The sequence below is a fragment of the Perna viridis genome, chromosome 3 (assembly GCF_037379345.1).
Source record: "Perna viridis isolate PV_CMFRI_1.1 ecotype Kerala chromosome 3, ASM3737934v1, whole genome shotgun sequence".
Lineage (NCBI taxonomy): Eukaryota > Metazoa > Mollusca > Bivalvia > Mytilida > Mytilidae > Perna > Perna viridis.
The window spans coordinates 13,037,457-13,054,751 of record NC_142447.1 but is presented as its reverse complement, the minus strand read 5'-3'; the positions used below and the strand labels follow the sequence as shown (position 1 = coordinate 13,054,751).

General features: G+C 32.5%; 1 protein-coding gene across 1 annotated transcript; it reads left to right on the top strand.

The window, feature by feature from the left end:
* Positions 1 to 17,030, top strand: LOC148621064 (uncharacterized). The gene is made up of 5 exons (XM_088573887.1): positions 1 to 46; positions 543 to 763; positions 1,835 to 1,877; positions 8,609 to 10,116; positions 13,280 to 17,030. The coding sequence occupies exons 1-5, from the start codon at positions 1 to 3 to the stop codon at positions 14,876 to 14,878; spliced, it is 3,417 nt and encodes a 1,138-aa protein (XP_088430013.1). The 3' UTR covers positions 14,879 to 17,030.
* Positions 17,031 to 17,295: the final 265 nt, after the last annotated feature.

Genomic DNA, 17,295 nt, shown 5'->3' with positions numbered 1-17,295 from the left:
ATGGCGCAGCGCCATGCAAAAAGAGGTCATGAAGAATCCTTAGTATGTATATATACAAATTATCATCAATATTAAGTATGGCTGTTTTTCTTAGTGAACCAATTTTTTTTTTCAGAAATACTTCACATTATTTAGTATACGGAGATTCTACTTGAAAATGTTTGCTTTATAGTCACTTGGTAAGGTTAAACATTTTGAAGTTATCTGAAAATTGAGATTAAAGAATCCAAATAATTTGTCTTGTTGGGTTGCCTAACCGTGGGCTGTTTCTTCTTTGGTCTAGCACAAAAATAATCAGGCTCAGCTTCTGACACTTTTGTTTTATTGACCAATTAATAATGATTTTGTATGTCAATTACTTTCTAAATTTCGAATATATTTCTGTTGTTGTGCATAGATAGTTTAATCAATATAGCAAACTTTTGCCACAGATTGCAACAAAATAGTTTTAAGCTCTAATTTATAGCAAAAAATAGAAACCTAATATAGTCTTACATAATCTATTTTGGGTTTACCATATATATTTCAAATTTCTTCTTCAGACTCTGCTTCAGATTATCCACCATCATCAATAGAACCTCCATCAAAACCATTGTCTCATCCTGTATCAGAACCATCTTCCTCAGACTTTGTAAACCAACATAAACCACCTACTTTTTATAAAGGAAAATATATCATACATGTATGGCATAATAATGAAAATAACCCAATTGTTTACCATGGGAAATCACTACAGTACCTGAAATCTCGGAAGATATTTAGGGTAAAAACTACCTCTCCTTGATTCCATGGTGTGCATATTGGTCCAAACCATTCTAACAACTTTACATTTAATTTCCGTCAAAGTAAACCTTTCCATAACATGAAATATGTATATGAATTTCACTCATATTTCATATAATTTGTATTGAGACCAAATTTGAAGGAATTAAATATAATCAATTAAGTTTTACTGCTAGGATGTTCAATAATTGTTTTTTTAACAGCACTATTTTAGGTTTCATAATGACTGAAAATTTTAATTTTGCAAAATATCAAATGAAAATTAATTTCAGCATCATCATAAGGTAGTCATGGCCAGTTTGTTATGATGTTGAGATAATTAATTAAATAAAGATGTTTGTAATATTTGAGTTTCACAAAGTATAAACTTTTTTCTCTATGATTTTTGTTAATTATTATTTTTTTCTGTTTGGCTTTGGTATCCACCTTGGTAGGAATTATAGAATCCAATTTTACACGCGAACATACAAAAGTAAAAACATGGCTTTCAAGTGAATCATATTTTGTTTACGATGAGACCAAATCAAAACAGGAATTTCATCTGAATAAAATTGTCAATTGTGTGGTGCATATGTTGCACAAGACATCATATAAGAAGATGAACCACTAAATCATAGTGAATCTTTATTTCATCCTTCGACACTTTTGAGAATGACTGTCCTTGGTGTTGTTAATGCCACTAAATGTGACAACAATAATACTTTAACTACTGAAGATATAAAAACTTTTAAGAATAAATACATGTGGAATTACAGACTTTATTTTAAAAGTTTGCTTATTTATTAACACAAAACTATATATATTTTGCTTTAACCTAATGGAGGGAGCATTATTATAAACTATTGTGTGCTCTTTCAATTATTTCAGAATGGATTTGGTTAAAGCATTGTTTTAGTTGTATTTTATGCTTTTAATTTTTGTTTAGCATTTTAAGTTATTTTAGAATTGCTTTCGTTGGTACATTATATCAGTTGCATTTTATGTCTTTAATATTTTGCATTCAATAATTATAAATATAGTACTTAATACATGTTAATTTACTATTTTACAGATTATATATTGGAATCCTAAAACTGGAGGAAAAGAAAATAAAAGTAATATCCTGTAGGTATTATCGAACTTGATTGTAATACTACACACTTATTTCATTGAATCAGCAAAATTCAGTAGATTCAGAACTGAACAAATGTGACAACTAATGCAGCTTTAAATGTAATTTTCTTTAAATTTGAATATTAGAAAGTATAAAAGTAGATAAAATAACGTCATATTCGCTCAGCCATTCAAAATTCAGGAGACGTTACTGGAGACCAGGGGTTACATTTGAGATAAACTTTTGGAACGAAATATTACCCAGGCTTCCAGGTTAATTAACTATTAGCTGTTCATCTTGCGGGGCCTTTGCAATCATGGGTTTATTCGGGGTACATTTAAAATAAAACAAATGGTTCTTGTGAAGGGACGGCATGTACTCACAGAAATGCATAGACAAATCATTTTTTTAAATTTATGCAATATTTTTATCAGTCCAACATTTGGAGGACCTCAACACGATGTCCACAGGAGACTAATTTGCCCGACCCTACCCATCCCTCCCTTTTATCTTGTTGCAATCAAAATTTGTCGACCCTATTATCCTTTTGTCCCATCCCTTTTTTCATTTCATCATCATCATTTCATGTTCATTTTATCATCCCTTTCATGTTCATCGCCTGAATATAGCTGAAATATTGCTACTCGGGCGTTAAACCCCAACAATCAATTAATCAATCAACAAGATGTCTAGGTGGAGCTTAACATATATTTTGCCATGTAATATTCATGTACATACATCGTACTTTACATAAAATAAATACATTTGATTAATGAAATTTAACCAAACCAAAGTTTTTCGTTACTTTGCCCCGTAGTAGAGATTGTGTCTTTAGCTTGTTTAGGATTCAGCTTACTCAAGCATTAATGGTGTAAGAATCTAGCTATATGCCAAAAAGCAACTTCAATCTAATGCGGAAATATAAATATGTATGATTTGTCAGCATCCCTTGCCAATTATATAAAATACCATTACTAAGTTAAGCTTCTTCCTAATTATAACGCTCTTTTTTGAATATTCGATGTAGATTTTTAAAAAAATGTCACGTTTGAACCAATTTAATTTCTGGGGATACCTCAAAACAACATTACTGATGCAGCTATCCTAATGTGTTTCATTTAGAGGTTGTATTCTAGACGCCTATGTTGAACATTGTTCAAATTTGATATTGAATTTTGAATTTTAATCTTGATAATATGTTAACATACTTTTTTAGAGGAACTAGCCTAATGTATCTTTCACCTTATCTTTTCGACGTATTGTAACTTAAGAATGAATACCTTTCCTGTATAAATTTTCTGGAATCTCTTTTTAATAATGGTTAAAACAAATGAGATTGATTTTTTCTGCTTTTGATAAACTTATATGTAATTTCTTGTACCATTTCTTGATAAAAAGTCGCACAAATAATTTCTTACCGACGACTGTGAACATAGTCATATTTTCATAATTAGCCTAGAAAATGATGAAAATACATCGAAGCGAAGCAAGTACACAATATAAAAGGTAGAACAGATATAAATTATACGAAAACGCTTAAACAAAAACCTCCAGAACAAAACATAATTAAAGAAGCACCAAAAAATCCAAGGATTCAACTAGAAAATTCGAGAGATCTTTTCGAGACCCTGAATTCAAGATTATTGTCGGAGTATAATAACATTAAAACCTATGATTTTTCAACACTGTATGCTTCTATTCCTCATACTCAATTAGAATCCCGACTCAGATACATAATACATCATTTTTTCTCCAGGGGGATGGTGCGCCCAGATTTAACTACATAGTTCTTGGTGGAGATTCGAGGGGGATGTTTTCAGGATGCTGGAGTTTTTGCTCGACAACATGTTTGTCCAGTGTGGTGTTTTTCAACGAACGGTCGGTATTCCAAGGGGGAAAATTGTGCCCTCTGCTTGCTGACCTATTCCTACACTCTTTTGAGGCTGACTTTAAGGCTGATCTGATCCGAAAGAAAGAACGTCGTTCGGCTAGATCCTTTGATCTCAGTTTCCGCTATAGAGATGACGTACTATCGTTAGACAATCCTAGTTTCGGGGACTTGAAACATCGCATCTACACCACAGAACTTGAGATAAAGGATACTACAGACACTGTGAAGTCAGCCTCATATCTTGACCTACACTTAGAAATCGATGGTAAAGGAAAACTATTGACCAAACTTTATGACAAACGTGATGACTTTTCATTCAGAATTGTCAACTTTCCTTTTATCTGTGCCATCATCACTTTGGCGTCTGCGTATGGAATTTTCATATCACAACTCATACGTTATGTCAGAGCTTGCCGAAACTATGCAGACTTTTTGTATCGCGCTAGGACTCTTACAGTTAGGCTTCTGGAATAGGGTTATATTACTACAAGATTGAAATCATAACTACAGAAGTCGCCATCATGAACTTGTGGATCGTTATGGTGTATCCATCTGCACCGTTAAAACTGTTTTGTTCATCGTGTCATAATTTTCCTTTCCTCTTTCGTCTACCCCGGACTTGACTTTTTTATGAGCAAATCGGCGGGTGTTTCTAGAAAAGCAGAGGATGCTTACCCTACCGGCGCACCTGGTCTATGCTCCCACTTTGAGTTCGAGTTTTTTTGCTTTTACATTTGTACGTATTATTTTAGTTACTCTAAGTTCTATGTTGAACATGTCTATTTTCCTTGTTTGGTCTTTGTCCCATAATTACTTGCATTTGATTTCCGTTAGAACCTTGGTTCCCTTGATTAGTCTTTGACTCACAACGAAAAATATGAACTAAAAGAAATAGCACGTACTTAAAACAAAAGTAAATGAGCGACCCGAATTGCACTAAAAAAACTTGGAGCTTTGACAACGTGTACCGGCATCTGTCTTTTCTAGGAACACTCACTGAGCTGATAAAACAGTTCATCCCGGGTAGAGAAAAGATGAAAAACATCTGTAAAACGGTGAATAAATCAGTTATCACGGTACAAGTGGATACACCATAACGACTCACGGGTTCATGATCACGACCATTAAACATTTTTAGTGATGACTTCAATTTTGTAGCAACATATCCCTATCCCAGAAGCCTAATTATAAGAAGTCAGCCTTGTGAAAGTGAAGAAAAATAGGTCAGGGAGAAGCGCAAAACAACGATAACGTCTTTATAATTTAGGAGTATATAAATACAATTAAAAAAACATACATCGTACTTTACATAAAATAAATACATTTGATTAATGAAATTTAACCAAACCAATATTCGAAATATAGACTTGTATATGATAAGTATTTTTATCTTAAAATTCAAACCCTTCATTTTATGTTTTCCAAGTCTTAAATATTAGCGTTGTTTCATTTGATACATGACACATGGATTTTAGATAAGCAGTTAGGTCTTGCAAAAGTCTTTCTGTGTGACAGATAGTTCCCATGCATGTTATACTTTTTAACAGAAAATATGCTATTTTGTTCAATATTCACACATTTGCATTAAGGATGTTCGTTGATCATGTTCATGTTTTTCGGACTCCTGTGGTTTTATCCATTTTAAAGTATTGATATTTATGCCCAGTGACCCAAACGTTTCTTTTCATAAGCACACTTATCTTGGAAATTTTGCATTTTTTGTTATTTCTTCAGTGTTTTTGATAAATAAAACTTACCCAAAACCTTTGGAAATTCTAGAGAAATCCTTTTCCCGCCAAATTTTCAAATGTTAACATTTCGAAAACGAACTTACTGCATGGCCATTTTTACGACTGACATTGTTCGAGCATGAATTATCATAAAATATTTTAACAACCTTTGAAAGCCTTATTATTCTTAAATAGACCTGCTAACATCCTTTATATGCAAATGCATGCTTTCACCAAACTAGAAGCTGGGGTAGGAATGGGTAGTGTTTGCAGAAAGTGCTTTGAGGATATAGATAAGTGTATTGAGTTTTAGGGTCTTCGATAAAGAAAAAAATGAAAATCGGGTTCTTAAAAATTAATAACCAGAAATATTAATTTTAATAATTTATTTGCTATTGTGCAATTAGTGGAAATTTGAAGACACGACTGTATCTAAACAACTTAATCCCTCCTCTAAGGAACATGTAAAATTTGTCGGCTCCTTTTTGAAACCGTCATTAGAACTGAGGGTAGAAGAAGCATAACTTTTTCATGTTCTACTTTAAATAGTCTCATATTTGCATTTGTCATTATTGTATGATTTGTGATTAATTTTGTTTGTCACAAACATTAATATGTTTACACGACAATAAAAGTATTTGAATTCGAATTTGAACTATTGTAGAATTTTTAACTAAGCAAACTGCAATGTATGCGTAATTATTAAAGAGTGTCTTTAAGAAAAAATAGAAATTTTGTAAGATACCAATTAAAATCGAATTGTCATAAAATGCGATAATTTAATTATGTACCCGTTTGCTTATTAGCATACCGAAATATGAAATATTTACATATGATTGGATTTTGTATTAAGAAACCACTAGGTAATAATCACTGCCGGTAGACCGAAGGTCTCCGAAGATTTTCACCAAGCAAGTTATCAGACTTGACTATCTCGAACAAAATCAATGATTATTTACCATTATTTCCAGTATAAAAAGCGCTAAAACACCGAGGCTTCAATCATTTCCCTTGTATTGCGCGCGATAGAACTTCTTGGAGCTAGATTAACTTCGTTTTTCGATATTTTTGGTTCCGATTCTTCTTGTTTACAGTTTATTTAGAGTTAGATGTTCCTATGAATTTGGTTATGTATGATGCTGATTAGATACCAACACATAAAACACATGTACAGCAAACAAAAATACGCATTTTATTTTTTAAATATTTGACATATTTTATACACCATCCAGCAAATGATACACAGTAGGACCATGAACGAAGATGAAGAAAAAAACATTACAGTAGATCATTGCGTGATACCTTGGCCACTAATCCATAATGTCCACGATACAAACTGATTTATTACAGTTTCAGATTTTATAATATCACGCTTAACACATAATATTGTTTAATTATACGAACAACTATTATTTTTCTAGATACTTAAAAGATTTATAAGGGATAAAGATCTTTATCATTTTTATAACGATCGGTATAAGATTAATTGGTGTTTTTATAGGACATAAACCACTTATCCTTGACTGAGTTCATCTCAAATAAACCTTTGACCTATTACCTACCAGGTTTATATTCAGGTAGAGAAGTGTAAAGGATATCAAAGTAGATTTATCATTTTGATAGTGTAATTTGACTATTTGCACCATCTGAATCAAGGAAACAGGCAATATTTTCGATGTCATGTTGCTGCATTGAGTTATAATCTCATTAAAATGAAAATACATGAACATTTCAAGGGGAGATAACACTGTCAAAGACCTGATTTTTCTAACACTATTTTGACTAATTTCTGAGCAAAGCCACCAATGCAGATCAGATAATGGTCAAATAGAGAAAGCATCTTTGAGGGATATTTTATTGTCAGATCGGTGGAGTTATGACATGCATGTTTCGTTTCTAATTTTTCGCATTTTGCCTGATTCCTACAAACACTTGCAATTAAATTGGTTCTCGAAAATCATAATTAAACTAACGATCAGAATACAAAGAAAAACACTTATTGACAAATTAGCTACTGGTTCATGGTAAACACAATAACTAAAATTGAAAAAAATAAATTAAAAGTATAGATATATGAAAAGTAATAATACACAAATATTAAAACGCGAAGAAAAAAACTTACAACAAAGAAAACCAATAAGTATACAGACAAACAAAGAGTATGCACCTTAGTTAACGAGGGTAACTTCAGGTACTCCTAAAGGGTGCACCTACGTTTATCCCCGTCTCTCAAAGTAGATGGTAAACGACACATTTATATGTTTTCAAATTATTACATATTCGAATGTGTTAACCACATCAAAATTCTTACTTTTCGCAACTCGAACTAATGTTTGCACAATAATGTTTAGTAATCGATTATGAAAATTTCAATTATGATAATATCAGACATATATTTATATGGCAATTCGTCACTTTATTAATTCCAGTGAGACAACCTTTCTTCATAAATTATTGTTCAATATGCTAAACAAAAGAGGGTTTCGGTAAACTTTTAAACAGGAAAACAGGTTTCCATACATGGTAATTGCGTCGATTTGGAAGAGGCCGTATTGCCCAAGAAAAAAAAAGAAAGTGCGCGATCAGCGTACCGTAACATTGTCAGAGGAAAGCTACCCGAGGAACATTAAGCCTAACAATTAGAAAATTAATAAAACTAAAAATCGAAAGATTTTATGTTAAAGATAAGATCTACCATGTTCTGTAACATTACCAAAGAATATTTCCATGTATAGTGTAGACAAATAAAAAGAAAGTGGTTCATATCAATCCTTGCGTCTTGTCTTAAAAATTAAATCTGTCAACAATTCATGGTCAGTTTTTTTCTTGTTATTTTTTTCTTGGGCGATAAATAGATTCGTTTACAATACGTGTCGTGTTAATATCTTCATCCAAATCAATACGTGGACATTTAGATATGAAAATGACTATTATATATTTGTTTTTTGTCTGTACCTCTAATGACGACGACTTTTGATAGCAAACAACAAATCGTCTTTACTATAAATACAGAGATTAACCGACACAACGGAGCAAGCATCCATACAGACCAAATTATGTGGTTTGTCACTAGACCCACATTTTGTTATTTTTGTTTATCCTTAATTGTAGTACCAGCAAGTTGTTTGCTAGTAGCGGCCAATGGTTTGGACAGTCATGGATCTGGATCATACAAGTCAACAGCAATTTTTAATGTCTACACGAATCTGTGTGGCCCGTTACTATGTAAAACTGCGGAGATTGATCAACTTACAGTGAACCTCACCTTACCTGCTATTTGTAATAACTGCTTCTGTTCAAAAGATTGCATCGTTTCAGGAACTTGCTGTATTGATTATGCACTTAAGCTCCCCGATCAGGTTTGCACAGACGATTTGATTTATCAATACTCCGTTGGTAGTTCAAATAGTATAAAGCGTTCTTATAAAATGGTCAAGTCATGTCCAACATTTTTTGAGGATTATGAAACTTCAAATAAGTGCAGTAATCAAACCAGCTATCGTGATAAAATTACGTCACTTCCGGTGACATCAAGAGTCAATCATATAACGTATGCCAATGTTCACTGTGCAACATGTCATTTGGAAGAAGAGATTGAAAATTGGAATGTTAAGTTTCATTGCACTGTAGAAACTGACTTTAATAGTTTTACATCTGTAAAGGAAATATTCGACGCAGCTTTGATAAATAAATGTGATTTGACAGCTAAGGTTAACAGCCCAGACGTATTTATCAAAGAGTGTAAATACAACCCACACATTGCAATCAGGTCTTGCAATAAAACTGGCACTTGGTTAAATCAAAGTGACGCCTTAGAAGAAGCTTGTCACGGTATAGATCAACCTATCGGAATGTTTCAAAATATTTTTTGTTACATGTGTAACCCACCTACCGGAGCAATGGACGTCATTATGCATTGCCCCCTTGAGAGTCCTCACTACCATGATTGTGTGCACTCACCAATCGACCCAAACACTTACCCATATAAGAACGTATTTTCATACTTGGGCCATGTCAACAACAACGGGGAATTTATTCAAAACATTGAGTATCGAAACATAACTAAAGGCAGACGTCATGATTATTTCGTCTTCATGCGTTATTGTGAAACACATTTTGTACCAGGGATACAGTATGTGGAAATTGAAGGTTACAACCCGTATAACTATGATTACTATTATGATGATGATGACGACACGGTCGTACCTTTCGCTCGCCAATGGCAGTACCATATATCATGTCCAAATTTTGAAGTTTTTAGCATGTTTCTAACAAGGGAGCAACTGCACAATGAATCAATTGGACGAAATTGTAACTTTCAGCAACAACAACAAGACTTTGAGCTGATATGTTATCATAAAACAGATTTAATACGTAATTGCAGCACTAATTTTTCTGAAGATTACGTTGAAATGCAATTAATCAGAGCATGTTCATATGTTGAGGACCCAAACCTTTTAGCATATAAAGAATATTACAATATTTTTTGTTATTATTGTAATAATTTGGAATTTAAATATCACATGTGCCAGATATCTATGAACGAAGCTTATCCTGTCTATGATTTGAATCCAAGAAGATGTGCCCGAACTTTGGGTACAACTCTATCATTTGAAAAAGTATTTTGTTTCGTTTGCAGTAATGAGAAAAAAATAGATATTGGATACCGGGACATATTCGCCCTAGCATCATACAGTGATTCGTCAGTATCTGAATCAGTAAAATCATGTTCTTCAAATCAGATGTTTGATACTAAATCGGTAAGAAATTCTTTAGCCTTTTTTATCCCATTAACACGATTGGTATATCATGAATACGGAATTCACCATCTTTGCTATACAACTTTTCGATTTGATTTCTTTTATGTGTAGAAACCTCCTTTCTAAGGCCAGATAAACTAATTAGCTATTCGGCGCTAAAACAGAAAAGTTTTATTATACAAAAAGGAGATAGGGTATAAATAATTATTATATAGATAGCAGTGTTTTATCGAATGCTCCCAGTGTAATAAATTGTGATAGTTCGCGCTGTGAAATAAATTCGGTAATATCACTCTCGGACTTTCTTCCCCCGAAACGTCAAAACTTTGATAGCAATCCGCCAATCACATAATTTAAAATTTATGTTGAAAATATCGATGAACTATGAATAAAGTCTATATAATAAATAAACTGTTTAATTGGTTGTCGTGAATAACCAAACTATTATCACTCGTGTCAGGAACGCTTGAGGACGACACTCGTGCGCGGAACAAGTTCGCACAATTGTTAAATCTAGGTATTCTTCGGCACTAATAATATTTTGTTTATTCACTTTTCCCATTTATTATCCAATAAATACATTTGCATTGATATAAAGATAATACTATAAGAAAAAACTTCGACTTTTTTGTCAATAACTTTGTTATCGTACTTTGGACATAACGGCAAATGGAGAGAATAGAAACATTTTTTTCTCATTTCATTTTTTCAATGAGCTTTGAGTAGAGATGGTAACCGAATCACCGTCGAATTGCCAACTGTTTACAGTAAAGTACTTTTCAACACTAATCGCAATTCGCCTTTTTCCTATTTTCGTCATTTACACAAAACCGAAATACTATACTGAAAGTCTATTCTTTATTGCTTAAGTTGGTATTTATTATGAGTGTTTTCTCACCACGGATAGAGGTGATACAAGGTGAAAAGAAACCAAGCTAACAACCGATTGTTCTTCAGTCTACATACCCCATATTCTGATACAACTAAAGACCTTTGTATTAAGGTCTGTATTTAAAAAAAAAACAGATACTAATATTTCTCTTAACTGATCATATATAGATTAACAATATATATATATATATATATACAACGACTCAGAATGTGACGACTCTATTTGCTACACTGCTCCATCGGTTCAAATTGATAGAGGGAAGATATATAAACGTATAGAAAGGTCTGAAAAATTCCCAACGATGTTAGAACTGTCAAATTTGCGATGCTAATTTTTGGTCGTTCCCTCCGCGGGACTCGAACTCGTACTGCTGTGACATCTATGGCAACACCGCCTGCACAAAGTCCAGCGCCCTAGACCACTCGGCCAGCTAGGCTATATAAAAAATATAACTTTCGCTGGCCGGGTCATTCCTCCTCGCAGGATTAATCTAGGGCTGTAACTTAGTACACGATGTATGGTGGTACGGGACAGTTCATTTAGATGATAATATGTAGGATAGAGGATCAAATTAATGATGCATGTCACAACAAATCAATATTATACAACGTCTCAGAATGTGACGACTCTATTTGCTACACTTCTCCATCGGATCAAATTGATACAGGGAAGATATATAAACGTATAGAAAGGTCTGAAAAATTCCCAACGATGTTAGAACTGTCAAATTTGCGATGCAAATTTTTGGTCGTTCCCTCCGCGGGACTCAAACTCGTACTGCTGTGACATCTATGGCAACACCGCAACTAGGGCGCTGGACTTTGTGCAGGCGGTGTTGCCATAGATGTCACAGCAGTACGAGTTCGAGTCCCGCGGAGGGAACGACCAAAAATTAGCATCGCAAATTTGACAGTTCTAACATCGTTGGGAATTTTTCAGACTTTTCTATATATATATATATATATATATATAGGTGACCGCTGTGATTGGCATCCCAAAAATTAAAATTATGATGTTGTAAAGTTGTAAAACAACAGATATCCTTAAACTATAGAAAATTAGTTCGTTAAAATGGCCGACAGGCGTGGTTTAGAGTTCCACACTAACTTAAAATTCAAACTAATGAGATCACAAATGGTGGATCGGGGTGAGTCCGATGGTAATGACCCCCATTTATTGAAAGGCTTTGTTAGTTTTTAACAAAATTAAGACAATAAATGGGTAAATGATAGTCCATCCATCCTCTATTATCAATGTCTAGATCAGATCGTTTTTATAAATTTCTGGATCACGATGTTTTGATAATGCCAAAAACAGTCTTCCGACTTAACTATTGCGCCTGATTTTATTTTCTGCCAATGAAAACTAAGTTGCTATCTAAACCAATTTAGAAGACTACTATTTCACAAATCTAAATTTTTTTGTGGATTCTACACAAACATGCACCGGAACTCTCGTGGAGGCGGGAGGCGTGGCTAGCTATAAAAACATTCTCAACTTAGCTAGTTCATCTATTATTTAATTATAGTTATCAGTTGGGTTATTTTGTTATTACATTTATTCAAATAAAATCATAATGCATATGAAGGGAGTTGCTCCACACTTTTTTTTAACCATTAACATTTTTTTCTCTTTAATACCCTAACTGATACATAACCTATACTCTCACCAGTACTGTATTTTGATAAAACAAAACATGGATTTTTTTCTCATTGTCAGTTATTTTTAAGCTATTTACAGTCATTACTCACATGTATGATGATAACGTAAAAGAGGTTTGATTTCATTATCTTATTTGTACTAGATGTTAGCCAATTGTATAAGTTCATAATTGATCTAACATTAACGGGGATGTTATAAAACCCGTTTAACCCTACCGCAGATTTCATGCGCCATCCACAGTCCTGGAATGTTTGTCATTAATGTTATATTACTTTTTAGTTTGAAATTGAAGAATTTCTTCCGTTCTGTGACCGTGGATGTTTATTACTTTTGTTGTCGGATAATTTTAAAGCTTACTTAAAGGTGTGTTTACACTTGTTGAAGACCTTTTGATGATCTCTGAAAGTATTTATTATTTTTCATACTGGTGAATTTGTTCACCATATCTTTTATTTTTTTATCTTTCAGACTGTATGTAGAGACCTGATGTGTATTCCAGGGAAAGTTCTACTGAATAACACGTGCGTTCCATTTATGAAATTCACTGATGATATTCACTACATTGTTGCTGTCTACTTCAGTGTTATGATTCAAAATCACACTAGTCCTAACCCTGTAATTGATTATCTAAGGTTTATGCAGGTAGAGATTTCCCACTACATAATGGGGAAAATTGAATATGACAAAACATTCCATGGCTTGAATTATATTATCTCGAATGCTCCTTGTCTAAAAATAACTGATAACTTCTCTGGATATGTTTATAAACAGATTCACCTTGGCAATGGTAATGTTAATCGCTTTTTTGTTGAAAGGAAACTATCTAACCTTTTAAAGTCGTCCTTCAATCTTAATGGCAATAGTGGAGAAATTGACGGAATTTTAAATGTTTCGTTTGAAAAAAGTTCTGAAGCTTTTGATGTTCCTGTTTTCGTCGACTCTGCTTTTAAGGCTGGCAAATGTATGGTACAGAATTTAGTAATTGATAGATTGGGCGATTCTTTGATTTCATATCGTATAGATGAGCTTTTACATTGCCCTCAAGTAGAATTTGGTAGAAAAGAGTACATAGAAAAAGATGGGCGAAACATTTTAGTGAACGGCAATGGCTTCGGTCCATATGAGTACATAAAGGTCAAGGACAATGTACGAATTTGCTCGGAAAGATATAAAAAGGGGATTTCTTACTCTGAAGACAAGAACATAATAACTTCATCATTTGTCTTACAGTTTATTTGCAGTATGGTATCATTGGTGTGCCTGATTTCAACGTTCATTATTTATAGTTTATTCAGGTCCCTACGGACCATCCCTGGTCTCAATAATATGATGCTCGTTTTTTGCCTCATTTTGAATGACATTTTCTTTGTTGTTCGTTTGCTTGATGTCACCAGTGGTCTTATGTGTAAAGTAATTGGTATCCTTTATCATTATTTCTTTTTGTCTATCTTTACTTCTTTCAATGTCTGTACGTATCATGTGTATAGAGTTTTTACAGCAAATCTGTCCATTAAAATCAACACAAAAGTAAGCGTATTTTATAAGTATTTTGTTTTTACTTTTGGAATCCCAGCTATTATTGTAGCATGCAACATTTTTGTAACACTTTTTATTGAACGAGCTGAAACAGTTGGATATGGCGGACCAATGTGTTTTATTGTCTATAGGACTGCAGCGATTTCAGCATTGTTACTTCCAATCGGTCTCATACTTTTGTCGAATTTATTGATGTTTTCACTAGCACTTTGTCATATTTGTAATGGGCCTGAAATTTCCGATATTAATTCCACACGACAGAAAAGAAATGATATCATAATATATTTCAAGTTGTTTACTATAACTGGCTGTTCCTGGATTTTGCAACTGATTGACTCATTTTTTCAGGAGTCATTCTTCTCACTTTTGATCTCGATTTGTAACATGCTCACGGGAGTTTTCATATTTATATCTTATATTTGTAACAAACGAGTGATTTACTTGTGTATAAATACCCGACATAGTGAAGGTAGAGGTACCTCAAAAAAACATGAAGCACGTGTGTCAACTGTTATCTTGGATTCAACATAGGAAACATTATATAATTAGGGTACAGTTAATTTTTTCGGCAACCTTAAATATTTTTTCAATTGCTATTACTGCCTGTTAATTTTTAATTTCAGGCTATTGTCTTAGACTAAAAATATCGGCAATATCCGGTTATGACATTACATTAAATCGACTGTGACATCATCGATAAATAGAATATCGTCAGATTTGAACGTTTTACTTAGGTTTTTCCTTTACTGGCGACGGGAAAGGGTGGTAGGGGAAGGAGTCTGACACATTCACAATAGAAAATGAATACTGAAATGTACATGGAAGAAAGTGTTTTGATTTTAATTTTCGGCTGGAACTTTCTGCTTAATTGGCATTGTGACGTCAGAATCGCTGTTTTGTTGCTTATTTTGAAAATCTCACGTTGGGTCGATCCTTGGAGAAGAGGTGAGAGAATGAAAATGGAAGGCTCGTTTTTTTTAATGATTTTGAAATAATAACTTGGGTTAAGACTGCGATATTCAAATTTCCCTCATAATGAAACCTATCTGCTAAAATATCAATTAAAATATGCATTTTTTTCATAATTTTTGGTTCTACCTAACAATATTTATTAATTATATACATTGTTCAATTTCTTCACATCTACAAAAAGGCTCGACTACATAATATTGGTTATTGTGATTTCTAAAAAAACATTTACTTATTTTGATAAAAATGCAAAGCACACAAAAGATTGCAGAATCAGGGACAATGGTTAATTTTTAAAATCGCATCAGAAATTTTTTTTAACTTCCGATTTTGCGTAATTAAACTCTATCAGCAAACTCAAATAAATAAAAACAAAGAAAAAACATTGCATACAGAATATTTTGTATAAGATTAGACTACAACATGTTAACTAATCATTAAGTATTGGTTGGTCTAAATTTCAGGCAGGGACCTTTTCATCATATTTAAAGATAACCAATGAAACTGTTCAAACGCAATACGTCCTAAACAACTCGTCTTGTGTTTATTTCCTTTAATCTGCTATCTGCGAAATAATTTTTGACTGGTGATATGTACAATGCTTCCAGAATAACTGTTTTTAATAATTATCTTGATATTGAGGCATAAATGAATCTACATTTACTGACCTCGTTGGTTTATTTTATCAAAGTCAGTTAGGATTAATCTATCTTTATCTAGCAATAGTATCATTCCTATTGTGTGAGAGAAAATAAGTTCCTTCTTCTTTAAATGTTTAAGTCTTTTTAGAAGGAAAATATCGATTATATCATATTAAACCTCACATACTTTGGTAGAATATTCGGTGCTTGATTTAGCTTCATATTTCGATATACTGGATTTTGAGTACTTTTGAGTATACTTTACTTTTGAATCTTAAACTTCCTAAATATTTGGCTGCTTTTGAGAAATAATTACTCCTTGTCGGTATAATTGTATTACAGCTTTTGTTATAATAACAGTTCAGAGTAAATATCATTTAAATAAATAATTACACAAGCTAATTTCTAGTTTAAAAATCGTTTCAATGTGTGAAGCCTCCATGATTACTACTGAAAATTCAGAGTTATTGCATATTTTTTTTATTGTTAAGTTTTATATTTTTTTCAAACAAGAATGCAAAGTCCTGCAATGCCAGCTTTAATGTGTTTAGTTAAAAAACAAAATCGGCATACCTAAGGAATATATGTTATAATTTCTAAACAGCTTATACGCAATATCCTAGTTTGCGACAGTTTACGCTTATGAAAAGTGTAAACTAGCCAAAACCAGGTTATTGATTATAATCTATTCAGAAGTTAGAAACAGTCCTTATGATTCAATTTCTAATGGATATCGGTCCAAATTCCAATAATTGTTTCGTAATCGTTTGTTTGGCTTTATTTTAATTGTAGAGTGTGGACCTTTCGATGTAAATGACGTCATATACAAAGCCATGTTGTACAAAATAAATCAGAAAGGTTGTAAGAAATCATAATGAATTATAATATTGTATTTTGAACAGTCTACTTCATTCGTTTTATAACAATTAAATGTAAAAAAATAAAATATTGATGAAATTACAAAAAAGGAATATTAAATATAAAAAATATAAATGTACTACAAAATAAAAATAACAACTTTCCTCCATTTTTTTTAAATAATAACCCATTGACATTAGAATTGATAGTAAATGTCCAACACATTATTTTGTAAATAGAAGATTTGAAAGGATACCACAACAAATTGTCATGGACACAGATGTTTGTTGTCTTACTAAATGTTTTAACAATCTAAAAAATCGTTGTAATGGTTTATATGTTGTTTGTGATGATGATTCGTTATTGATTATTTTTTGCTTCAACTTGTATTATTATTTCTTTTGGAATCAACCTTCCTTCAAGTTTGTGTCTATTTTCTATATTAAAGATTTAACAATAATTTGAAAAAAAACTTGTTAA

What these genes read in the sequence shown, in the direction of transcription:
- LOC148621064 (XM_088573887.1), top strand. Translation starts at nt 1, where the DNA reads ATGGCGCAGCGCCATGCAAAAAGAGGTCATGAAGAATCCTTAGTAT. An exon ending in AATCTCGGAAGATATTTAGG is followed by an intron (nt 764 to 1,834) that starts GTAAAAACTACC and finishes ACTATTTTACAG; the next exon opens with ATTATATATTGGAATCCTAA. An exon ending in TGGAGGAAAAGAAAATAAAA is followed by an intron (nt 1,878 to 8,608) that starts GTAATATCCTGT and finishes CCTTAATTGTAG; the next exon opens with TACCAGCAAGTTGTTTGCTA.